Source organism: Taudactylus pleione, unplaced genomic scaffold (assembly GCF_031769625.1).
Source record: "Taudactylus pleione unplaced genomic scaffold, aTauple2 ptg000053l, whole genome shotgun sequence".
Classification (NCBI taxonomy): Eukaryota; Metazoa; Chordata; class Amphibia; order Anura; family Myobatrachidae; genus Taudactylus; species Taudactylus pleione.
This window is the reverse complement of record NW_028284455.1, coordinates 39135871-39163179: the sequence shown is the minus strand read 5'-3', so window position 1 is coordinate 39163179 and position 27309 is coordinate 39135871. Positions and strand designations below refer to the sequence as shown.

Here is a 27309-nt window from a genome sequence, read left to right as displayed (position 1 = left end):
TCAACGCTTTTTCATGTTCCTCAAGCCATTCCTGAACAATTATTGCAGTGTGTAAAGGTGCATTATCCTGCTGAAGAGGCCACTGCCATCAGGGAATAATGTTGCCATGAAGTGGTGCACTTGGTCTGCAACAATGTTTAGGTAGGTGGTATCCAAGTAACATGCACATGGCCAGGACCGAAAGTTTCATGCTTATGTGCCCATGGTAGACAATTTCAACATGGGCACTTTGATTGGCCTACAGTGGCGCAGCCCCAAACAGAGAAAGTTACGATGTACTGTGTGTTCTCACACCTTTCTATCATTGCCAGCATTAACTTTTTCTGTTGGATTGGACCAGATGGGCTAGCATTTGTTCCATACATGCATCAATGAGCTTTGGGCACCTATGACCCTGTCGCCAGTTCACTGGTTGTCCTTCCTTGGACCACTTTTGGTAGGTACTATCCACTGAAATACGGTGAACAACCCACATGGTCCTGGCATTTTGGAAATTCTCTGACCCAATTGTCTAACCATCACAGTTTGGCCTTTGTCAAAGTCGCTCAGATCCTTACGCTTGACCATTTTTCCTGCTTCCAACACAATTAATTTCAAGAACTAACTGTTAACTTGCTGCCTAACATATCTCACCCCGTGACAGGTGGCATTGTAATGAGATAATCAATGTTATTCACTTCACCTATCAGTGGTTTTAATGTAATGACTGATCAGTGTATACTGTATATAAATTATACATATACACACAGAAATATACATGCAGCTGGTATAGTAACTAAGGAACAACTGTGTAAAATGTACTTGCTGCACTCAAGATTTCAGATCTTCAGGGAGTTTATTTCTCCCCAGGCATACCAGATCACGCCTATTAAAAGGGACCATGAAGAAATCCTTCTGCCCAGTATAAAAACAAAACCTGGTACTGTACAGTATGATGACGTTATTTAACTTAGATGACATTTTACTGTTTTGGACATGTAAAATGCTGTGGCAGCAGGTCCCTACTGTACATATTCAAAATATTTTAAACAGCATTTCAAAAGGATAAAAGAGCAAAAGCATGCAAATGTAACATTGCACACACAAAAATCATATGAAAACAAGGACAAACACATACTAGATATTTTTTAGGTTATGTACAGTGGTTCATAAACTGGTTGTCTTCAGGAACTTGCAGGGGTGCTATGTGGCTGGAGGTCCAGAGCCAAATTAAATTTATGGTCAATGTGATTGGCAGCCACCAGCACTGGTTTTGCCTACCATAAAATATGTGAACAAACAGAAGCGTAACCCTGTCCACCATCGCATAACTGGATAAATATAATTTGCTTCATTTATAATCTTTACTGATTTTTAAAAATACATTTTTGGCCCAGTGGTGCCCTGAAAAAAATGCTGATACTCTAGGGCTCCTTGATTTAAGAAAGTTTGGTAACCACAGGGTTATGACGAAAGTCAATTCCAAAATATGTAAACCAGGACTGGTGATAACAATGCTTTTCTAAATGTGTATATATAGATAAACATATATATATATATAGATAAACATATATATATATATATGTATTATGTACACACACACACACACACATATATATATACATATACACACACACATACAGAAACAACAAAAAAACTGGTAGTGTGCAAGACGCATACAGATTACTTAAAAATAAAATATGTTAAATGACGTAAACAAAGTCTGAATTCTATCTGCTGTGTGGGAGTAGCCATATCATATCAAGTATTAGCTGATAAGATACCAAACAACTCATAGACAGCAATAGCACCAGCCCCACCACCACATGTAACCGCAGCACAAAAATAAGCCACGTATTATCCAAGAATAAAAGCAAAGTACATGCACGCCTATACTATATTATATATTTTTGTCATGCAATTAACATAGATTTTATTAACTCTTATTTTAAAAAGTAAAATATTGGACAGTCATGAAGAGAGAGCAAGGCAAACACAGATAAGTCAAAGAGAAACACAAACTCACCATATTATTTCTGTCCTGATTGAATGAATGTAGAGAAAACAAAAACAGGGGAAATATATATTTAAAAGAAAGAAAACCAGTAGTGAAAGCAACCCAAAGTCCTCAGTAGCCAAAGACTTGAAAATATTTAGATTCTGGCTTTATATTAGGTTTAAAATGCCTAACTTTTCAGAGAAAATACAATTATGGAAAACATTACAGGTAAAATGATTGAAGTATTGACTAAAAGCATCATTTAAAATTATGAAACCCCTTTGTCAGGGCCTAGGAAATATAACCTATTAAACAAGCCAAAATGTCTGCATGTAACTGCACTAATATTGTACAAATACTCACATGCAGTATAAGGGGGCCTCATTCAGAGAAGTACGCTAATAACATTGCAGCTGCGTCTGTGTACGCAGCCGATATGTGAAAATATGCAAATGTTGCAGCCTAATGTTTAGGAGCCCACCTGCGGCTTTGAAAATCCAAGTATCTGCATACAAAGACGCAGCATCAGTCGCAGATCAATAGATTGTCGCAGTTCTGAGTAAGGCTATGGTCACGCAGAATAGCAGTGGGAAGCGAGACACCGGAGCCATGTTTCCTGTGTACAGGATCGCAGATGATATGCCCCGAAAACGGTTGCAAAACAAGTTTTTGCCGCCACCGCCAGTTACCCCCCCCCCAAAAAAATGCTGGTTTGTCAGTCACACTGCAAGTAAGAAGTCACAGAAAGTGACTATGGTAATGTACCTTGACGCATATGCAGTGCAACAGATGCAACGCAAGTTACCGATAATCGTTAGACTGCGAAAACATCGGCATACCGTACTGCTCTGATTCAGGCCCAATGTGTGTAAGAATAAGGGGAAAAAGAAAGATAGGGGACAGGGTATCTGAAAAAGACAAAGGGTAGAAAACATGGTTATGGAGAGAGAAGGGGAAAGTGAGAAATGATAAAGGATCAGAATGCAATAAGTAGAAAACACTGGACAGAGATGTGATTGCAAAAAGTCAGATTGGACTGGATTTTTCTACATCATGTATTTTATTATTTCACTGCAGAATCTCTTGTTAACAAGTACAAATGTCTCCTTATATACCCAGCGTCTTTATGCCATACGACACAAGACACCTGGCGCGACAGACGCTCTGACACTGGTAGCGCAGCAAACATTTCACTAAATAATGCCTCTTTGCCACATGGTAGCTCCATACAAAGCCATTAACAGTGAACCAGAAAGGCTAGGTTGAAACATTTGACGCAAAGGAAGCAACATATATACAAAGTCGAGATTCAGTATATTAAACATGGTGGTAGGAATAGCCGTGGCCGCTTGTATCAGAGCCTTTCCTCAGCCAGTTACACACTAGAGTAGGTAGTCTAAGCCCGTGGATTGGGCCGACATATCAGGCACATCGTCTATGCGTGCCGCCTCTGGCCGAGATCAGGGCCGTTCCGTCGTCAGTGTATGCTGATGCCGGCAAGTTAAATGGTGTTGGTGAACAACATATCGGTCGGTCTATCACCGAATCGTGCAGTGTGCTCGACTGCCCGATATATATCGTTCATTGGCACCATCGGCATGTGTGTACCCACCACACAGACATACAAGTACTGCAAGCCCCGTTGGTCAGTACATGCCAGTAATGCAGTTTTTTCACCTTTAGCGGTTTTTAACATTGTGAAAAAGACAGAACTTTTAAAAACAGGACGCTTGTGTGGCTAAGTAGCTAGAATGCTGGTGCACCAAGAAGGGCTATTTGCCACATAGAGCCACAGTGTATGAGGACACAACTGTACTTCAGTTGAAAATAATAATTGCTTGCCCTTCCCCCACACATGTACCCTAAACACAGATTAATTTCTATTTGTACTTCTCTCACACTAGACCTGTACGTAGTATGCCGTTATCTTTTATAGTACAAAATAGTGAAAACTAGTATGGCAATGAGCTACAAATCTCATTACTTGCACTAGTGTATATCCTTAGTTCCATTTGTATAAACTTTTAAGTAAACTTATAGTAGGCTTACATAACACAACACAAAGGTTACTGAACCCTCTTTTTCTACAGCGGCCATTGTTTAGTAATAGCCTGCTGACAGTATGTAGATGTAGTTCTCTAATATAAGCTCTGATTTGTTCACCAAGCAGTGAATGAGAGTGCACTTACACTACAGATTCCATTTATTCATTTCTATTTTGGACACATTCACCTCATATGCTAAACTGGACTTAATACCAGAATCAGATATTTCTTATAACTCCAGTTACATTGAAACCTCCCATAAATTTCTGCTCACCTCCGCAGGAGGGAACAAGCAGAAATGCAGGAACCGGTGGCTGTTTGTGCCAAACGGAGCAACAACTGAATTGCTCTGTCGGACACCCGACACTGATAGCCGCTGGCGTTAACAACTGAATCATTAGTCTTTAGATAGGTTTGTGATGGGATATGCCTCAACTTGTTGGAACACCTATAATAAAATCTAGCTGAAATAACCATAAACAATTACAATACACAATTTTTTTTAATATGAGACCATCTAAGTTCTTTGTAATTGTAGGATATATTATCTTCTGTCATGAGGAGTATAGGCCGGAATACCATAATACCACGGAATTACATTAAATGTTGTCTGCATTACAAAATAGGGAGGGGGTGGGAGGTTATATGTGGAAAGGGAAACGTGAGATGTGCTAATAAAGAGGTCAACGGAAAAGTATTTTATCAAATGGAGCAGGAAAAGAGAGCGATAAGAAAATGTACATTTTGAAGAAAATTATACTGAAGGGACAATATACAGAGCAAAACCTATGAAGCACCACGATGAAGGGTGATAATAATAATAATAAAAAAAAAAAAAAGAGTATGAAATTCAACAGAGGAGCAAGGTAAATTATTAATAAGAAAGAATGCATATTTTATATTCTTAAATCACATTTTGAAACCTAGAAGCCTTACCTCTTTTTGTGCAATTCCCATCCTATCCCTCCAGTGCAATAAAACCAGGTCAACTTTTTCCTTGGCAAATTTTTCTACTTCCTTAGCAGCTTTCCCAGCTATTCTTTGCCATTCTGGAACTTTACTAAATTTGCCATATTGGTCCTATTGAAATAGAACATTGATACAATAAATATATGCATGATTACATCTTAAGTAAAGATTGATGTTTGTTTTATTCATTGGAATGTAAATGTTAGTGTTCAACTGCTGCCAATTATTAATTCTAGCAGAGACACAGACTATTCTCGCTGAAACTGGTCAAATCCCTGGGAATCACACTGGGGAACTGCAGAATGCTACATGCTAAATCTTCTCGGAACATGTTGTTTTTCATTGTCCCATACAGAAAACTATTTCTTTTACACACTGCAAAGCGCTCAAAGTATTTTGCATCAAATGCCAATTGTATGTCCCCTGTTGTTTTTGACAGCTGTACATATGGAAATGATGTTGCATGTAAAAAGTCTGGCATCCATTGCAGGTGTGAATCCTCAAATGTCCCTAATGTAATGAATCACTAATCTGCACAATTTATTGAATGGCAATATAACACAAATTACGTAACAAAAATAAACTTACAGATGCGATTTTCAAATTATCCCTAATGTGCATTCTGTCAATATCCTTTTCCGGAACTGGATCTGTACTGTCCAGGTATATCAGCAAGCCTGAGGGCTTGGGAAATACAACAACAGGCAAACAAGCGTTATTCCAGAACAGCAGAGGCAAAAGGAAAGAGCCGTGTATTCTGCCAGTTTCACTTTCTTTAAGGAGAACAATGATAAAAAGTACAGTACTTAAACTTTTTTTTAATTATCATAAGCTTTGGATGACCAGTACCCACAGATTCAATAACCTTAATAAAATAATAAATACTTTTATGGCATAGGTAAACATATGTTTATATTTTTTCATCTTTTCATTACATTTTATTGAAGATATGGTAAATACAGAACACAAAAACAGGATTTTGGTACTTACCGATAAATCCCTTTCTCCGATTCCACAGGGGACACTGGAGTTCAAGACAGTGGGGTATAGACGGTGGTAGAGTAGAGCCTGGCACTTTAAATAATTTAGAAGTGTGACTGGCTCCTCCCCCTCTATGCCCCATCAGCCCCAGTTTAAGAACTGAGCCCGAGAGGAGACGGAGGACAACAGGAAAACGAGGAGAAGGAGAAGACCACAGAACGGAACAATACCGACTGAAGGAAAACAGAGGAAACCACTGCAGGGAACACATGCAGTCACACAACTATATAAAGACCCACAACAGGCAGGTACGCCGCGCCGGGCGGGCGTCCAGTGTCCCCTGTGGAATCGGAGAAAGGGATTTATCGGTAAGTACCAAAATCCTGTTTTCTCCTTCAACCACTAGGGGACACTGGAGTTCAAGACAGTGGGGACGTCCCAAAGCCAACCTCCCGGGTGGGAAGCGCGGAGAACATGCCGACCCTTCGGCCAACCGAACAGGGACCGCATAGAACCGGAGGTTCAACGGAAGGCAAGAGCTGAGAATCAAGTGTCGTGAGCCAGGAGACAAACAGAACTCCGTGCGGAACAGACACAGAATACCACAACGTACAGTCGAATGGAATAAGCGGCTAGCGAGAAAACACCCTCAGATGAGAAGCATCAGAACACTGTAAACTCAGCTGAAAACAGACCAAGCCAGACTGTTGGGAGAAGAGAACTCCTACCCGAATCCATAGGAGAAGGGCAGTAACCCGAGAAGAAACCTCGAGGAAACCGTACCAGAGTCGGAAACAGGAAGCTGCCACATTTTGCAGATAGCAGAATACCAGCACTGCTGGACATAACAACTCATATAGATAGAAGTATAACGATACCAATCTACAAAAACAGAGAGTCCACAGACTCCTCACAAAGAGTATACAGGGAGGTAAAAGTCAAGGCCGCACAGTCGCCCTGAACCCTTCTGGAAGTCCAAGTACTACAAAGTTGTTAACCAGCGGAAGGATGAGACCATAGAAATCTCCAAAGAGTGGAGATCACCCTGGGCATGAGGCGGCTTCGAGAGGATTGAGATTACAATACCTTTCAGAGGGTCAGACCGCAGTACAACCCATGCTGAGAACAGGAATAAACCAGCAACTGAAACCCTGACGCTAAAGAGAAAACAACGGACAACTTCCAACATGATGGAAGTGCATAGGCAGTAGTAACTGCTGGCCTGAACATAGCATGAGAAAAACCAGGAAGATACCAGTCAGGTACCTGTCAGTATGATAAAAATATCAACAGCTACTGAACAGGAAACCCACCAGGCCCCCTGAGTGGAACATAGTGACTGTCACACTTCTATGTAAAGATGTGCAGTAGCCCAGAGATGTGCTTTGGTCCATAACGCCAACAGATTCTAGTAGAATTGGTTCTCAATGTTGTAACTATGCACCCACACTCCAGGAAAATTCTAAAGTGTAGAGCCAACTGATTAAAAGAGCGGATGGCTGCTAGGAGGCAGTAAGGGAGAAGAACTCTATGTATGTCAGTTTACATGAAATAGGAGCCTCTACAGAGGCATTAGTGGGTAAGCTCTCACCTGTGAGCGACCAGAAGCCCTCTGGCCGAAATGTAGAATGTCACTGACCTGTTCTATCGCAAAGCAACCCGCCACATTAGGAATAGAGAGTAGCTTCAGTGGGCTAAGACCAATGGCCTACAGCACATACTTCAGTCTGGAGATGTGCAGTAGAAAATACTGTGGAAACTAGCAAACTGTTAGTGGAGACAAGAAGGTCGTAAAACAGGACTCTATACCTGAGCCTGTTCCATTAGAGACGTGTATCTGTAGATTATACTTATACCCCAAAAACGGTCTGCTAGTTTAAGTATCCTTACACAAACATTTACAATGTGTATTATGCCCACCAATCTAATATAACCCAGGTCTGTCCCTGCCTAAATCGGTAGGTGGCCCTAGACCTTCAAGATATGAATTGTACCTAAGGGCCCTTTAGACTCATTCTATTGAGATATGCGACAATAATATGGAGTACCGGAATCGATACTGAGAAGGGTACCTGTACTTAGACATAGAACTCGTTTGTTATCCCAAGCAAAGAAGGGAGATAGCAGTAGTGATAACCCCAGTAGGGTTAAACAGAAAACAGGTTTTTGTTTCCCAATTATTAGGAAATATACATACAAAGAATGGGCGTCTTACAAGCTTGCTACCAAGTGCATCACTGTAATGATAATAGGTCCCCCGAAACGGGGAGCCATAGATATAGACTGACATGAACCGAGCTATATAAGTATATATCCTTATATACATGTGACATGTCTAGGGTCCATGCTAGAAGCAATGCCTTAGGGAATTGTGACTATCACTATGTAAGCTGCAGCACATGACCTTAGATTATAGAGCCACCATATAATATGTATGGATATAGCCTACAGCTTCTGGTAATCCCAGGCGGCTTCCCATGCGTGGTATTATAGGTAACCTAATGCTTGTGGAAGTATAGGCCTTCTACACATATACATGTATATACACACACAACCCAATCCCCCGGGAGAGATCGTGTTAAGCGGAGTTATTGTACCAACTACCGCATCAGGAGTCCAGCCTCCAATCGCAGCCTTCTATCAATATGCTAGGTATCAGACATAAAACTGATAAGAACAGATCCTACCCCTGCTCTTATGGTAAGGATAAGAAGCGATATCCATATATGCATACGCATACCTACATACAAATTTAGTAGGTGACGATAATATTGTAAAACTAGAACATGAGCAAAAATTAAAGCCATGGAAGGAACTCCAAGGACAAATTTCACTCCAGCATGTATATGTTTCTACTGCATGGCTAGTATAAAATACAATATACATTATATATATATATATATATATATATATATATATATACACACACACACATATATATACATACCATACCCGTGGCTTACCCCCCCGCAGGGGGACTGCTCATGTACCGCGTGTGGCCGTCACTCAGCTACTGCGCAGGGGCAGGATATGGTAGCTGCGTGCTGTCCCAGACTGGTTTCGATCCTGGGACCCTTCTGTTACAGGTGTACTCGCCTTAGCAGGTGAGCCCTTTTAGCGCCAGATTAACCCATTTTTCGAAGTGGGAATCAAAAAGACTACCTCAGTGCTGTGAGGCAGTAATGCCAACAACTACACTAGCCGCACGTTACTAACCTCTTCCTGTATGTGCTGCCGAAGGGAACACATGAGATATAAATAGATGCACATATGCATACCTTCTAAGGTAAGCACAGAAAAATGGTGAAAGGTTTTAAGACCAGCCTATAATGTAGTATATGTGCTGCCACATATATGCATGGGAAGTCTCTTTAAGGCGAGCCCATGTGAGGCATAAGCCTGGGGATGGGACGCCAAAGTGTGCTAACCCTGGGTGAAGGGTATGCTATAACCATAAGTTCTGGCAGCAGCACCAGAACAGTAGAGCTAGTACACCATGAGGCTATGATACTTCACAGGCTGAGATATCAAGCCATTAGATTAAGCTAGGCGCCCTTTGTTATAGAACGAAGGGAAGCCTGCCAAGCGGCGCTGCATTGGCGGGACTGTCTCGCCAACCCCTCGCTTCTAGCTGTGATGCATCGACTGAACTGGCCTCTTTCAGAACCGCCTAACGTGGTGTTATGTGCAAAAGGGAATTGGGCTAGTGCCCATACAGCTAGCAACCAGCTATCCACTGTAGCTAGCACTAAACTCCTATTATACAAGGACAGGGCCTCCCCTACCTTTTGCGCTGAAGCACTCCCAGTGTGGTAGGCGTAAGAGACCCACGCTAAAGCACTCCCTGCTGCAGGTAGTGCTCTGAGCTATACTGCTTGTGTGCAGGCAGTAACTACAGTCCTTAAAAGGGAAGCAGGGGGGCTGTTTTTTCATGAATACCGCGCTGTGCGTGTGCAAACTGCTACACTCCAGTTAGCACAGCGCTGCTAGCCCCCTTAATAGTATAAAGCGGTGATGCTGTCCTGCTGTGACAGGAGTGTGATGGTCATACAGCGCTGCATCGGGGAGCCGCATTGTGCTGGTATAACGTAAGGCTATTAGCCCTATGTTATAGCTAACAGGGAAGCCTGCTCAGCCCAGCCAGGAGCTGCGGGACGCGGCATCTCCTCCTGAGATTTAGATGAGGAGCGTTGCTAATTCTTAAGATGAGCCTAAGCAAAGACAGTGCTGCCTGCACCGGGAGAACATACAAACTCCACACAGCAAGAGCCGTGGAGAGATCCGAGCCCTGCGCTGATACTTATTTGTAGCTAGCACTATAAAAGCACTCCCTCCTACTTCTACTTTTGTGCTAGCAGCACTCCCAGCGTGGGAGGGGGAGGGAGTCGCATTAATTAACCCTGTTGCAGGAGTTAGGAGGCAGCCGCGTTCATTCAGGCGCTGGTCTGCACTGCACTGCATCTTTAACCAGCGGTAGGCAGTGGTGGCTGCCCCGCTGGTTGGGCTGTTGCGTGCCCGCAATTAGGGCCGCGAAGGGGGCATGGCTTTGCCCCGAGTGCGGCCGCCATTTTAATACTGGGGGGCTGCTGCTGCCTGCTTTAGACGCGGCAGGATGCCCTCCCAGGTACCTCTGAGGTCCCTTCACGGGGGGAATAATGCCGAGTATGTCTGCGCAGCAGCGCTAACGGACCGGCAGACCGCGCTGCTCTCAGATGAGGGCTTAGAGCACGAGCCCGACTACAGATGGCGCGGCTATTATGTATGACGCGCCCTTCCCTAAAATACCGGCTATCAGTGTGTGCGCGCGCGTGCACTGTAAGGCTCGCCTCTGCCCACTTACTAAGAAAAAGTGGGCTGGGCGTAATGTAGGGAAGACAACCTTCCTCCCGGCCCTTCTGAGCGGGGTACGGGAGCATCAGCAGACACATTTATAAGGCTGGGCCCTTGTTCTCAATAATGGAAGCCTCTATACGCGGGTACTCCTATACCAAGGATCGCGCTGCTTGTCAGCGCTGCCTCATGTAGAGGGACTCGTCCTGAAGCCCGCCATTACACTACCAATGGCAGATGGCAGGACCTCGCCTGTGCTACACTATTTAGTGAGCAGCGGTGCGGCGTCTGTCATTTGTGTGATCTTACTCACACCGCCCAGCGTTTCTACTCCCATATAGAGAAGGGAGGAACAGGCGTCTCAGTGACAGTCACGGAATCACTGCCGCTTAACACGCACTTGCAGGGGCCCGCGCTCCATCCCCTCGTTAATAGGAGGGGGATGGCTAGGTATAAGCCAGAGACCCGGACGCTGACTGTCGAGTGCAGCGGCAGGTCTCGTCAGCAGCTCCGACACTACCACTTTCACTGGCAGGGGGAAGGAGCCGTGTGTGACAGCCATGCAGTGTGCGCTGTCCCTGAGCCCAGCGTTTTGGCCCACCACTCCAGCTAGTCAGGAGTAGTGGGATATACTTACGGACTGCTGCGGCCGGGTTGCTGGGCAGGGTGGCAAATGAGGAAACCCGGACACGAACCGGTTTCAGTTGTGGCGGGTCCTCATGGAGTCTGATGACTCTGTTTAAAGTCCCCCCTCAGGGTCACCGGACACAGACTGCAGTAGCCGTGTGGTGCCCTCCCGGCGGCTCCCACGTAGCAGGCAGACTGCCACAGTAAGCAGCCTGCCTGTCCTCAGCTTGTTAAATAAAAATAAAAAATAAAAATTAAAAATTATATGAGAAAGGCTGGAGACAGCCTCGTGTGCGACCGGCTCTCTCGGGCACATTCTAAAAACTGGGGCTGATGGGGCATAGAGGGGGAGGAGCCAGTCACACTTCTAAATTATTTAAAGTGCCAGGCTCTACTCTACCACCGTCTATACCCCACTGTCTTGAACTCCAGTGTCCCCTAGTGGATGAAGGAGAAAATAAACAAATGCAAATCAATTATCAAATTATAATGTTGATAGTTCAATGAGGGTTAGAGTAAGAGTTACTGTTGGTGTTAGGTTTTCTGTTATTAGGGACAGAATGATCAGAAAAACAGCATGTCGTCATTGTTAGCATATTGACTTAATGGATGTCAATATTGTAAATTACGAACATATACACTGAACTCCTGGGGGACAAGCTAAAAAATGCAGCCATTACATGGCATAAATTAGGCTGCCCATCGCAACCTTAAAAAATGGATCACAATAAGCAAAACTCTCACAAATTAGAAAGTGGACATATATGTTCTTTTATGCAACAACTGTACTAGATATTACCTGTTATTTTGATTTTAGATATTGTATTACTCAACTAATACTTGTATCTTCTGTTTTAATGTTTTTGCTTTGTAAATTGGTGGATTTAACATTCTAAGGAACATTAATCTATAATAGGTATGTGCAGGCTCGGATAGGTTCGAATCTGCACGCCGAGTTCGGATTTTTCCCTCCAAAAATCAGGTCTCAGAAAGAGGCAAAACGTCATCTTTCATGGACAAACATCATTCCTGGACAAAAAACCATGGATGATGATGTTTGTCCATGAAAGATGACGTTTTGCCTCTTTCTGAGACTCGATTTTTGGAGGGAAAAATCTGAACTCGCCATGCAGATTAGAACCTATCCGAACCTGCACATCCCTAATCTATAATAATTTTCTCTCTCAGTTCAAGGGCACTAGAAAAAAAACGGACTGCCCTGAGCAGGGGGCTGGTTAGAGGGGAGAAGGAGCCAGAGCCGCCATGAAAGTTAACTCTCTAGTGCCCAGATTAATTCAGCACTAGAGTGTATACCCATGGTTTCCAGTGTCCCCCAGGAGATCAGAGAAACAGATTTATCAGATGAGAACCAAAATCTTGTTTTATCATACACTATAAGAAAACTTTGACTGGAATGCTGAAAGTAAAAACATGTTTAAGTTTTAATTTTGTTATTATTTTCAAAGTCTGCACCACTATTTGTTGGTAAAATCCTCCTAAAAATATTACAGAAGTTTTTCCCTTACCAAGATGCGCTTCAGCAAATTTGAAGATGTTGCATTATCGGCTGTCCACAGGCCCACTAAATGTCTACTCAACTGCCTGAAAAACAAAACATTTGTTCACTGTGAATAGAAATTAAAATAGAGAACAGATAATAGCTGAAATAGGCAAGAGGTTAAAGGGCTCCCATCATTATGAAGTGAAAAAAGAAGCCCACACATGTAACAAAAAGTTGCTAAAACCATAAAATCCATCTGCTGGGTCCCAAATAAGGTAAAAAAAATCTATTGGAACCTGTTCCCACCTTCCCTATTATTTGGGGTGTAAAAGGATTCTTAATTATGGCAAAAATATGAGATATGGTAAGAACTTACCCTTGTTATCTCTATTTCTACGAAGTCCATAGGGTTCCACAGGATACCTTGGGGTATAGGTGTGACGTCAGTCGCAGGGCACCAAAGAGTTAAGCTTTCAGCCTCCCAGGATGCACTAGGTCCCCCTCCTATACCCCGCCCCCGGGCCAAGGCACCTCAGTTAGTTACCAAGCCATAGGCCGGAGGAGGAGAAGGAAGAGAGAGAACAAAGATCTGGACACATACAAGAATCACATTCTCACCAGAGGGAGACGGAAAACCGGTGACCAGAGCAAAGCCCATCTGCAGCACAGGTGCGACAGGGCGGGAGTCCTGTGGAACCCTATGGACTTCGTAGAAATAGAGATAACAAGGGTAAGTTCTTACCATATCTCATATTTTCTACTTCAGGGTCCATAGGGTATCCACAGGATACCTTGGGGATGTCCCAAAGCAGTATCCTTTAAGGGTGGGGACGCTCCTGTGCAGAAAGGAGAATCCGCCGCCCGAAGGAAGCATCCTGAGAGGCGAAGGTGTCAAACCTGTAATACCTCACGAAGGTATGGACAGAAGACCACGTAGCAGCCTTGCAGATCTGAACTGCCGAGGCACCACGTCGAGCTGCCCACGAAGGACCCACAGACCTAGTGGAATGAGCCTTCAGAGAAGGAGGGACCGGTAGGCCTTCATGAAGATAAGCTTCAGAAATAGCCATACGGATCCAGGCTGCCAAAGTTTGCTTTGAAGCAGGCCAACCCTTTTTACGGAAGCCAAAGAGGACAAACAAAGCGTCCGACTTCCTAAACGAAGAAGTGCGGTCAACATAAGTCCTTAAGGCCCGCACAACATCCAAAGAGGCCTCACCCACGGAAAGACCCGGTGAGTTAAAGGCCGGAACAACTATTTCCTCGTTAATATGAAACTGGGAAATAACTTTGGGAAGAAACTCGGGCCGAGTGCGGAGCACTGCCCTGTTCCCAGAAAAAACCAAGAAAGGGGGTCTACAAGAAAGAGCCCCTAACTCAGAAACACGTCTGGCCGAAGCAATGGCCAGAAGGAAAACAGTCTTAGCTGTTAGCCATTTAAGATCCACTGAGCCCAGTGGTTCAAACGGCGGTCCTTGGAGAGCCCTCAGGACCACAGCCAAATCCCAAGGCGCCACAGGTGGAACAAAGGGCGGCTGAATGCGGAGAACACCCTGCATAAAGGTGCGCACATCCGGGATTGTAGCAATCCTACGGTGAAACCAGACAGATAGGGCCGAAACCTGTACCTTCAAAGAAGCAAGGCGAAGCCCATGATCTAGTCCCGCTTGCAGGAAGGCGAGAATCCGAGACAGACGAAACTCCCGCGGTGCATAACCTCTCGGTCGACACCACTGGAAGAACGTATGCCACACGCGATGGTATATCCTCGCGGAAGACGGTTTCCGAGCTCGTAACATGGTACGCACCACAGAGCTGGAAAAACCCCGGGACCTCAGCATGGCCGTCTCAACAGCCACGCCGTCAAAGACAGCCGAGTCAGGTCCGGGTGAAGGCAAGGACCCTGAGACAGAAGGTCCGGTCGTAGCGGCAACCGCAGAGGAATGTCCACGGACAGACCCTGAAGGTCTGAGAACCAGTGCCGTCTGGGCCACGCGGGAGCTATCAACAGGAGCGTCCCTCCTTCCTGTTTGAATTTCCGGATTACCCGTGGAAGAAGGGAGACCGGAGGGAACAGGTATGCGAACCGGAACGTCCACCGGACGGACAGAGCATCCACCAGAGACGCCCCTTTGTCTCTTGTGCGAGACCCGTACACCGGCAACTTGTTGTTGTGCCGGGACGCCATGAGGTCGATTTCTGGAAGACCCCACCTGTCCACCAGTAGTTGAAAAACGTCCGGGTGCAGGGACCATTCCCCCGGATGAACGTCCTGGCGACTTAGAAAGTCCGCCTCCCAATTGAGCACTCCCGGGATGAAGACCGCTGATATGGCCGGAAGATTGCGCTCCGCCCAAACCAGGATCCGAGAGACCTCTACGAGAGCCGCCCGACTGCGAGTTCCTCCTTGCCTGTTTATGTAGGCCACGGTGGTAGCGTTGTCCGACTGGACCTGCACCGGGCGACCCTGGAGAAACCGCTGTGCCTGCTGGAGAGCATTGAAGACCGCACGGAGTTCCAAGATATTTATTGGAAGCTCCGCTTCTGTCGGCGTCCACCTGCCCTGGAACAAGTGTGGACCCGAAACTGCTCCCCAGCCCCGAAGACTGGCGTCCGTTGTCAACAGGACCCAATTTGGAACCCAGAACGGACGTCCCTTGTTGAGGTGGGTCGTCTGTAACCACCACGTAAGGGACAGGCGAACCTCCTGGGTGAGCACAATCGTCTGGGACTTCAGAGACTGAGTCAGCCCGTTCCACTTGGACAGGATCAGGTGCTGCAGAGGTCTGGAGTGAAACTGGGCGTATTCCACCATGTCGAACACCGACACCATGGAGCCCAGTAACCTCATCGCCGAGTGTAAGGACACCCGGCGGCTGTGCAGACAACTGCGCACCCTTGACTGTAAAGCAGAGATCTTGTCCTCCGTCACGAAGATCCTTTGCTGTCCCGAGTCCAATAAGGCTCCAAGATGCAGAATCCTCCGAGACGGGATTAGAGTGGACTTCTGCCAGTTGATTAGCCAGCCGTGCCGATGCAGCAGTGCAATGGTCAGGTCCAAGTGGCGTAACAGGAGCTCTGGAGATCCTGCCACCAATAACAGGTCGTCCAAATACGGCAACATGCGGACTCCCTGCAGCCGCAGAGAAGCCGCCATGACCGCCATCACCTTGGTGAAAACACGTGGTGCTGTTGCCAGGCCAAAAGGTAACGCCCGAAACTGGAAGTGGTCGCTGCTGATTGCAAACCTGAGGAACTGTTGATGGCGCCAAAGAATAGGGACATGCAGGTAAGCGTCCTGTATGTCCAATGACACCAAGTAGTCCCCAGGTTCCAGCGCCAGAATGATGGACCGTAGGGTCTCCATCCGAAACTTCGGGACCCGCAAAGACTTGTTGAGTGCTTTGAGGTTGAGAATCGGACGATATGACCCATTGGGTTTCTGTACCAAAAATAGATTTGAATAGAAACCCTGGCCCCTCTGGGAGAATGGAACCGCCACTATAACTCCAGCCTGGAGCATAGTGTGCAATACCTTCCGCAGCTCCGTAGCCTTGTTCCGGTCTGATGGGAGACCCGTGGTGAAGAAGCGAGCCGGGGGTCTGTGCCGGAAGGAGAGGGCGTATCCGTGGGAAACCACCTCCAGAACCCAAGTGTCTGTCGTAGTGGTCGACCAACACTGGGCGAACTGTAGCAGGCGGCCTCCCACCCTGGGATCCCCCAAAGGGAGGCCCGGACCGTCAGGCCGCAGGCTTGCCATCTGGCTTGGGGGCCGGACGTCTGGTACTCCATGCCTGCTTCCGGGGCTTGACCGATTTCTTAGGGCCAGCCTGTCGAGGAAACGACTGTGGTTTGGGCCTGCCCTGGGCCCTAGATGACCGAAAGGACGATGGTCCCGAACCAGAAGGAGCAGCGGCCGACGGGAGACAGGCAGATTTGGCTGCCGCCAGCGTGGCCACAATCTTATCCAGATCCGGACCGAAGAGAACTTCTCCGGTAAACGGCAACGCTTCCAGACCTTTCTTGGAATCTGCGTCCGCCTTCCAGGATCGCAGCCACAAGGTGCGACGAGCAGCTACCGCTGCTGAAGAAATTCTAGACACCAGAGTACTAATGTCTAGAGCCGCCTCGTTGATGTAGGTGGCCGAATCACGGAGATTGCCAATCAACTCCGCCTGATCGGCCGGACAGTCGGATTCAAAAGAAGCCTCTAATGAATCCGCCCAGCGCTCCATCGCTCTGGCAACCCAGCAAATGGCCATAGCCGGCCGTGCTGCCCCCCCTGCAAGGGAATAAGCGGACTTCAGGCAGATTTCTACCTTGCGGTCCGTAGCATCCTTAAGGGAGGACATGGATGGCATCGGCAATGTGGCACTACGGACAAGACGGGTCACGTGAGAATCCACCTGTGGAGGGGATTCCCACTTCGCAAAATAATTATCCGCGAACGGATAAGCCACCGCCAGGCGTCTCTGCGGCTGGTATCTTTTGCCAGGTTGTTTCCACGCCTCCTCTAAATGGTCCACCAACTGACCCGAAAGAGGAAAGACTGTGGCATCGCCCTTCACATCTTTGAAAAAGGCATACTTAGATTTAGCCGCTGGGGGAACTTCGTCCTCAATCACCAAGGCTGTGCGGACCGCCCGAATAAGTCCAGGAATATATACTTTGGACTTAGCATCAGCGTCCTTAGTATGGAGAGGTTCCTGATCGTAAGGATCTAGAATCTCCCCATCATCAGACGTCCCTTCGTCATCCTCATAAGGAGCGGACAGAGACGCCACCGGCCTTTTATGAGACCGCATCACAGACTCCCCTTGCAACACATCCGACAAGTGCTGTACAGAACTCGTCAGGGAGTTAACCCACGCTGGCTCCTGAGAACCCGGGAGCGGGGAAATAGGGAGACTGCGGGGTACCACCAATTGTCGTGGGAACCCCTGCATGGGTGACGACACCACAGACTGCTGGGACAAACCCATCGGAGTAAACGCGGGCTGCGGAGCTAACTGGCCCACTAAAGCTGTTAACGCCTGAGCGAAACAAGCCCAGGGCGGCTCCTGTACCGGTGCTGTAACCGTAATAGGCCGCGCCATGGACAAACACTGCCGGCAAAGGCCCTCCGCGCTACCCTCCCCCTCCGCTAACGGTACTTTGCACGTGGTACACTGTAGCCGGAGGGGAAAATCACTTTCAGACATGATGGCACCACGTATGTGACCTCTCTCACCAATTAAGTATTAAATAGGCGAGAGACCACCCTGCAGCACCGCACCGCAAGGGCTTTAGCAGAAAGAACAGGGACAGTAATAAAGCTGACAGTTTAGAGAAGAAAAGATTACAGGCAGCAGCGCTAGCACAGTCACATACAATGCAGAAAAATAACAATTCCTGCACTAACAGCGCTGATCACTCAACTACACAGACACAGGGCCTGGTAGGACACAGCGCTGCATACACAGACCTGACCACAGCGGAGGAGAGGTATGCGGGGGGACCCAGACCACGATGCTTCCGTCCAGCGCTTCCAGCAGCGTTCACCATGCGTTCTGGAGAAGATGGCCGCCGAGGAGCAGAGAGGAGGCTGGCCTGGGGGAGGAGCGCTGCCACAGGACCAGTCGGCAGCATGCAGAGAGGGCTGTGTGCAGCGGGGGAGGCGCCGGCTGTGAGACAGGGAAGGCGCGCTCCCCTGGCATACATTTAACCCCTGGGACGCCGCAGCGCTACCGCTCTGCTGCGGTCCGCTGTCCCAGGGGGTAGTGGAAGCGCAGGTTGGTCGCCTGGCTCCACGCTGCAGCCAGTCCCCAGGGAGCCCCCTGCCTGGGGACTTAGGACCATGTGATCAGCGGGGACCCACCGCGGGACCCCGCTGCTTACCTCTGTCCCCCTTGAATCCGGCCATGGTCCGGAGCATCTGGGGTCACCGCTAGCTGTGACCCCAGACGCCCACCAGCATCCCTGGATCAGTACCGGCGTTCTGGTACCGGCGGGGTGTAGGGAAGACAGCATGGACGTCAGGACTGACTGTCCATGCTGTTCATCCAGATGTGCAGCCACAGCTGCATGAAGAATAAGCTTCAGGGGCTCTTCTAGCCCCCACTCCAACAGGTGCACCCGACTCCGGCCGGGCACCAAACTAAACTGAGGTGCCTTGGCCCGGGGGCGGGGTATAGGAGGGGGACCTAGTGCATCCTGGGAGGCTGAAAGCTTAACTCTTTGGTGCCCTGCGACTGACGTCACACCTATACCCCAAGGTATCCTGTGGATACCCTATGGACCCTGAAGTAGAAATAAGCACGGCCACGTAACATGTTCAAGTGAAAAGGAGAGGGATTGTCCAAGTAAAACTAGTATATAAATCATAATACCTAAGTAGCAATTCAGATGACCAAGTTGTTAGAGCAATAGGCAATGCTTTCCAAAAAAATATCTTCCCAGGACTACTTAAAGATTTGGTATTCCAATGAGAAAAGTCTGTCAGTGTTACACCATCAGCTGACCGGTATGCATTCGGCATCCCGGCGGTTTGGGTGCCGACGCTTACATTACCGGCGCCAGAATACCGACACCTGTCAGAATCCTGGTGCCGGCATGCCGAAGGTAAGTAACGGGGTCGGGGAGAAGGTTAGGTTTAGAGGTTAGGCACTAGGGGGAGGGTTAGGCACTAAGAGGGAGGATTAGGTTTAGGGTGCAGGGAGGGCGAGGTTAGGTTAGGCACTGGGGGGGGGGGGGGGGGGGGTTAGGTTCAGGCACCAGGGAGGGAAGGTTAGGGTTAGCATACCAACCAACATGTGTAAATATGATAACCCTGTCGGGATCCAGGCGTCGTGTTCTGACACGGCTGGATCCCGACTGTCGTTATTTCATACCGATTCCAGCTGACCACATGCAGATTGAGCCAGATAAGATCTGGTTATGAGTCTATCAAATTAGGTAACTCTTAAATCTATGCAAACTGGACCCAGACGTTGTTACTCAGCACTGCAGCTGGGCCTATGTATAGACAGTATTTGTACTAATGTTGGGCACACACTAGGTCCACGGGTCAATCTATCTGATTATTGGTAGGTGTACAGCCATGGCCAAAAGTTTTGAGGATGACACAAGTATTGGTTTTCACAAAGTTTGCTGTTTCAGTTTTTATATGGCAATATGCATATACTCCAGAATGTCATGAAGAGTGATCAGATGAATTGCAATTAATTGCAGTCCCTCTTTGCCATGACAATGAACTTAATCCCGAAAACAACATTTCCATTGCAATTCAGCCCTGCCACAAAAGGACCAGCAGACATGATGTCAGTGATTCTCTCGTTAACACAGGTGAAAGTGTTGACGAGGACAAGGCTGGAGATCACTCTGTCATGCTGATTGAGTTAAAGTAACAGACTGGAAGCTTTAAAAGGAGGGTGGAGCTTGAAATCATTGTTCTTCCTCTGTTAACCATGGTTACCTGCAAGGAAACACATGCAGTCATCATTGCTTTGCACAAAAAGGGTTTCACAGGCAAGAACATTGCTGCTTGTAAAATTGCACTTAACAACCATTTATCGGATCAAGAACTTCAAGGAGAGAGGTTCAATAGTTGTGAAGAAGGCTTCAGGGTGCCCAAGAACGTCCAAGCAAGCGCCAGGACCATCTCGTAAAGTTGATTCAGTTGTGGGATCGGGGCACCACCAATGCAGAGCCTGCTCAGGAATGGCAGCAGGCAGGTGTTTGTGCATCTTCACGCACAGTGAGACAAAAACTTTTGGAGGATGGCCTGGTGTCAAGAATGGCAGCAAAGAAACCACTTCTCTCCAGGAAAATCATCAGAGATGGACTGATATTCTGCAAAAGGTACAGGGATCGGACTGCTGAGGACTGGGGTAAAGTTATTTTCTCTGATGAATCCCCTTTCAGATTGTTTGGGGGATCTGGTAAAAAAAAAACGCTTGTCCGGAGAAGAAAAGGTGAGAACTACCATCATTCCTGTGTAATGCCAACAGTAAAGCATCCTGAGACCATTCATGTGTGGGGGTTGCTTCTCAGCCAAGGGAGTTGGTTCACTCATAATTTTGCCTAAGAACACAGACATGAATAAAGAATGATACCAAAACATCCTCCAAGCGCAACTTCTCCCATCCATCCAAGAACAGTTTGGCGATGAACAATGCATTTTCCAGCATGATGGAGCATCTTGCCATAAGGCAAAAGTGATAACTAAGTGGCTTGGGGAACAAAGCATTGAAATTTTGGGTCCATGGCCAGGAAACTCCCCAGACCTTAATCTCATTAAGAACTTGTGGTCAATCCTCAAGAGGCGGGTGGACAAATAAAACCCACAAATTCTGACATACTCCAAGCATTGATTAGAATGGACGGCCATCAGTCAGTATGTGGCCCAGAAGTTGAGTGACAGCATGCCAGGGCGAATTGCAGAGTTCTTGAAAAAGAATGGTCAACACTGCAAATATTGACACTACGCATAAACATAATGTAATTGTTAATAAAATCCTTTGACACTTATATAATGCTTGTAATTTTACTTCAGTTGACCATAGTAACATCTGACAAAAAGGTCTAAAAACACTGAAGCAGCAAACTTTGTGAAAACCAATACTTGTGTCATTCTCAAAACTTTTGCCCATGGCTGTATACACATTTACCAATCTGTCTGCCTGATTTGCCAGGTTTGAGAGCTCAACTGGGCGGGCATTTAAGTCGCACATCCAGTTGACCTGTCAATTACCGCCAGGTCCCCGCAGCATGTGTACGGGCGATCGGCAGATCACCCATACACACCAGCAGATATATCTGTTATGCTGCACAGAAGATAGTCGTTCACAGACATATCTGCTGTACACACCTGGCGATGCACTATACATATAACATCTGTTCAATGGAATGGGTGACATATCCATCAGTGTGTACCCAGCTAAAGACACAGGGCACAATTTATTTGTGTTTGATTCATGGCCAGAAAGAACATTAGCAAGCAAAAAAAAAGTAAACAATGTACAAGATATGTTTTTTATGCAATCACCAAAAGAAATCAATCATCTTATAAAGCATTTAACTCCTTAGAAGATGCAGAAAAGGAATTTCACTCACCTGTTTGTAAGCATTCTCTGATCAACACTTATTGTAAACATGGCAGTGTGCAAGTGTCGAGGTAATGCACCTTCACTCAGAGAGAGCTCTTGCATCTTTGTTGCGATTTCTTTGTCTGCTTCCTTGGAATAAAAAATTAGTTAATTGCTGTTATAAACAGTATCAGATATAAAACAAAAGTTGTGCTAGTAATGAAAAGCTGAAGACAAAGTAGGTTCCTGCCAAAACTACTGCTTTTAAACAGGCGTCTTTCTTTGGTAGGAAGCCAGTAAACAATCTGTAAATAATTTTTACTTCTCATAACATCCTTGCGATCTACGCTGTGGTACATACGGCACCATTTCCTCAGCACTCAAAAAAGCCAAAAAAAAAAAAGATTACTTTTACTTGTAATCATGAACAAATATTTGGCAATGGTAAAACAGCAGATATTTGTTTCACTGTCATCCTGAATACAATTTAATTTTTTAGGGGAGCTACCCTTTAAGCTAACCATTATACTCTTTCAGGTTTTTTTTACAATTAAATATAATGATATTTAGCTTGTTTATTCTAGGGTAAAAGATTACATAAGAAAAACAACATTTACATCTAATGCAGGGCAATCCATTGAGGTATCAGCAAAATACAGCATGTTAAAAATCCCAGCCGATTCGGATTATTTTTGGAATCAGGATTGTCCAACATGTTGCATGACCCAGGCATTGGCAGAATGGGAAATCGCCCGATAGCTGCCTGCTGTATGGGCCCCTTTAAATAACGCTATGCGGGCCATTCATCTGTGAGCAGATTCCCTGTTCTGCCGACGTCATGAAAATGCAGATTGGTGGAAAACAATGATCGACAATCCGTTGGGGAATCAGCAAAATACAGCACTTTAGAAATCCACGACTCGCCAATTCCGATAATTTTTGGGTTGGAATTGGCGAATCGGGATTGTCTAACATGCTGGGATTTCACCAATGCCCCGACCCAACCCCCATTTTTTTTCTTTTTAACTAATGAGAGCCATAAATCTATGGGCTGATTCCCTGTTCTGATGATCACAAACACTGATCGGTGGTGTCTGGGAATTGTCCAACATGTTGGATTTAACTGATGCCCCAACACAAGCATCGGCAGAATGCGGATAACATGGGAAAATACAAATCCAAGCACTGCTATTTGTACTAGCCCTTCTGCCGTTTATAGACAGGGAACAGCAGCCATTACAGCAAGGGTAATTTCTCACAATAGATGGGGTCCCTTGAAAGAGACCACAATATCTCTGGTAATTGAGGAGAGACCCATATTAGTTAACAATTTATTTCTAAATGGAGTGAGTATTTAAGCAGCAAATAATTGGACTTCAACTGGTTCCATGGTATTTACAACTTAAGCAATGAGATCAACTGATAAATTCTGTTTCTATCAAAAAAACATTATATATTTAATTGTAGTAAGTAAAAGTACTCCCTAAGTTCCACAGGAGGTTTCTGTCCATCCTGAGTTCAAATTAGGACACGTGCATTACGGTTTGACACTTACTTCTATGATTGCCTTCATTACTAAACCGGCTCCTTTTACAATGGCCATGGAAGGGTGCTAAAGTGTTATCAATTGGAAAAGATGAAGAAAACAAAGTTTAGTAGTATTAAGTAGTATTTACCACACATTAATAAAAAGTACAGATTGAATATACACAGCCATATATATTCATGTGAAAAAGTACACTATTTTTCAATTCTGTGTTTTATTGCATCAGGACAGTACACCCATCAGTCATAATATTAAAACCACTGACAAGTGAAGTAAATAACATTGATGATCTCGTTATAATGGAACCTGAAGTTGGGATATATTAGGAAGCAAGTGAATAGTCAATTCATGAAGTTGATGTGTGGAAAGCAGAAAAAATGGGCAAGTGTAAGGATCCGAGTGACTTTGACAAAGGCCACATTGTGATGACTAGACGACTGGGTCAGAGCATCATCAAATGGTAGGTATTGTGGGGTGTTCCCGTTAAGTAGTGTTTAGTACCATCTAGCGTTCCCGCTAGGCTGTTTTAGCGGGGCGCAGCGCCCTGCCCTCCTTCTGGAGGGAAAAAAGCACCCTGCCCTCCTTCTGGAGGGCAAAAAGCGTCCTGCCCTCACAGCCTGCTGGTGCGGTCTTCACACGCGGGTCACAGTGTCCCACGGGTGGGGAAATGTGCGGTGACCCGGTCCCCGCCGGAGAATAGACGCCGGGCGCATGCGCCTGGCATCTATTCTCCCTGTCGGCAGCACTTGGGGGCTGCCCAGCGTGACCGTAAGTCCCGGGCACGCCCCCAAGAGTAACAAAAGGGGACGCGTCTTATAAACACGCCCCCTTTTCATTGGCCACACACCCGTTTTGGGCCATGGAAGTGCCCTCTCTAGCTCCGACACCCTGCCTGCAGCCGGAGCTAGAGTGAACACTAACCACCCAAAGGTGGTCCAAGGATGGACAACCGGTAAACCAGCGACAGGGTCATGGGCGTCCAAGGCTCACTGATGTGCATGAAGAACAATGGCTAAACTGTCTAGTCCGATCCTACAGAAGAGATACTGTAGCACAAATTGCTAAAAAAGGTAATGCTGGCTATGATAGAAAGGTATCAGGACACACAGTACACCGCAGCTTGCTGCACAGCTGGAGACCGGTCAGAGTGCCCATGCTGACCCCTGTCCACTGCTGAAAGCACCTACAAGTGGGCATATGAGCATCAGAAATGGACCATGGAGCAAATGAAAAAGACTGGTCTGATAAATCACGTTTTCTTTTACATCATGTGGATGGCCTTTGCAGGGGTGCGTCGTTTACCTGGGGAAGAGATGGCAACAGGATGCACTACGGGTCGAATGCAAGCTGGTGGAGGCAGTGTGATGCTCTGGGAAATGTTCTGCTGAAAAACCTTGGGTCCTAGCATTCTTGTGAATGTTACTTTGATATTTACCACCTATCTAAACATTGTTGCAGACCAAGCTACTGACAAAGTTGTGGGGGGTTTTCCACAACGAAACGCGTTTATCACCCCTTGATTATTTTACTGGATTGGGAAGTTCCGGACCAGCATCTCTTTATTATCCTTCTTCAGCCACCGACATTGCCGTCCATTTGCTGCTTAGGAGATCCAGCTCAATACGAACTACCTTTGAAGGCTGGTAAAATATCCATATCGTTTGCTGGACAATCATCTGGATTGCCCCACTACTTGACTCCATTTCCTTTATATGAATGCTGCTATTTATTAAGTGACCCCTGTCACTGTGACTTTTATTTCTATACATTTTCTCATGGACAATGGACCTCAATAGACTGAGACAATTTATCTAATCTATCCATCTTCAGGATTAGAATACCATTGCTCATTATTACCGTTTATTATTATTATTATTATTATTATTATTATTATTCTTGTTTTGATGTCTCATGTATTGACCTTTATCTAATGGTTTTTTATTATTAAATATTTATATATTACAAACCAAGCCATATTAGATCTTTGAGTAGGAGAGCCACCAATATTCATATCAGTAATAAGTACTGCTTGACTGCTTACCCACATTTAGCATGATATAAGTATTACCTGTTTCAGTGGATTATATTGTATTACATTTATTTTAGCAATATCATTGACTCAAGCGCTGCTCATTTCTTCTTCTCATATATATTTTACCCCTATTTGGAGTTTGACATACTCCTTTTGAACCAGCTGCTTCTGACAGCACCCTTCCTTTCTGCCATCTATTATTATTGTTGCAGACCAAGTACACCACTTCTTGGCAGTGGTATTCCCTGATGGCAGTGGCCTCTTTCAGCAGCATAATGCACCCTGCCACACTGCAACTGTTTAGGAGTAGTTTGAGGAACATGACAGAGTCCAAAGTGTTGACTTGGCCTCCAAATTACCCAGATCTCAATCCGATCGAGCAACTGTGGGATGTACTGGAAAAATAATCTGAGCTGTGGAGGCCCCACCTTGCAATTTACAGGACTTAAAGGATCTGTTGCTAACACACTGGTGCCAGATATCTCTGACACTTTTAGTTGTCTTATGGAATGTACCGATGGGTCAGAGCTATTTTGGTGGCACTAGGGGGACCTACACATTAGGCAGGTGGTTTTAATGTTATGGCTGATGGGTGTACGTGTCAATCAATTAGTCTCCACCAAGTCCTACAAAATTTCTATCTTTAAAAAACTATAACAGTTTTACTTCATTATTTATCCAACAAAAAATAAACCACACTCTTAGATTATGCATAATCTTACTGCAACCATATTAATGAAGAAGGTAATATGAGTCCTGATATTCCTTTAATGGCTTCTGCTGATGCTGCTAATAAAGTGCACTTCGTTGTTTGGTCACTGGAAATCGCTACCACCTCTATATAACCACCTTTGGCCGATCAGTCTGGAAAGTTCCAGTTTGTATAAATACCCCGTCAAAGAGAAAATACATTTCCAATTATGTCACAGAAGCACTTGTTGCTGCTCATCAGGCAGAAAAGTGATATAAGCTTATTTCCAAATAATTTGAAATGCATCAATCTACAAAATTGGATTTTTGCACTTACATTTAATCCTTTTCTCTGAATCCATCTGAGGGACACTGGACAATGGGGGTTGCTTGAGGGACCGAAGGAGCTGGCACTTAACTAGACTAGTATAACTTTCAGGGAGTAGCATCTCCCCTCTGAGATCCTCCCCACTGCAACCCGTGGTCTTCAGTACAACTTCACAGTAGCCCTAAACCAAGGGTGAATCACCTAGTGTAACTTACAGATCAACCACAATTTACTCACGAACAAAGAACTGAGCGTAAGGGTGGGAATGCAGTGTCCCCCAGATAGATTCAGAGAAAAGGATTCAACGTCCTAAAATCCAATTTTCTCTTTCATCCGATCTGGGGGATACTGGACCATGGAGACGTTCAAAAGCCACCCTTTGAGGAGGGTACGCTCAGCCAAAAACCTGAACTAAGATTTTCCGACAGAAACTAGCGTTCTTAGATGCGAACTCCGGAAAGTAAGAAAAACGTGGTGAATCTGTTGCTAAGACCACGGGATGCAGAGGGGAGGAGCTACTCCCTTAAAGTTATACTAGTGTAATTAAGTGCCAGCTCCTTCGGTCACTCAAGCAACCCCCATGGTCTAGTGTCCCCCAGATCGGATGAAAGAGAAACCAAAGATTATTTTAACATGAAGAACACTTGAAATATTTCCAGTCTTCTAACAAGTGAGTGTCCCAGCAGATTCACACAAAGGTCAGATTGTATGATGCTC

The 27309-nt window shown here is 45.8% G+C and overlaps 1 protein-coding gene across 4 annotated transcripts in view; it reads right to left on the bottom strand.

Annotated features, from left to right (window-relative positions):
- DNAJC13 (DnaJ heat shock protein family (Hsp40) member C13) overlaps window positions 1-27309 on the bottom strand; it is a 232834-nt gene that overhangs the window by 88742 nt on the left and 116783 nt on the right. For 3 of the 4 annotated variants that reach the window (XR_015875677.1, XM_088462805.1, XM_088462807.1), the window contains 6 exons: window positions 23552-23608; window positions 22025-22146; window positions 12957-13032; window positions 5581-5676; window positions 4960-5103; window positions 2006-2020 (listed from right to left, as the gene is read on the bottom strand). Coding sequence is in view for 3 of the 4 variants with exons in the window: in XM_088462805.1 (XP_088318931.1) it covers window positions 2006-2020; window positions 4960-5103; window positions 5581-5676; window positions 12957-13032; window positions 22025-22146; window positions 23552-23608 (510 nt within the window). In the remaining variant the exon portion in view is untranslated. The remainder of the gene's footprint in view (window positions 1-2005; window positions 2021-4959; window positions 5104-5580; window positions 5677-12956; window positions 13033-22024; window positions 22147-23551; window positions 23609-27309) is intronic. The other variant, XM_088462806.1, reaches the window with a different exon arrangement.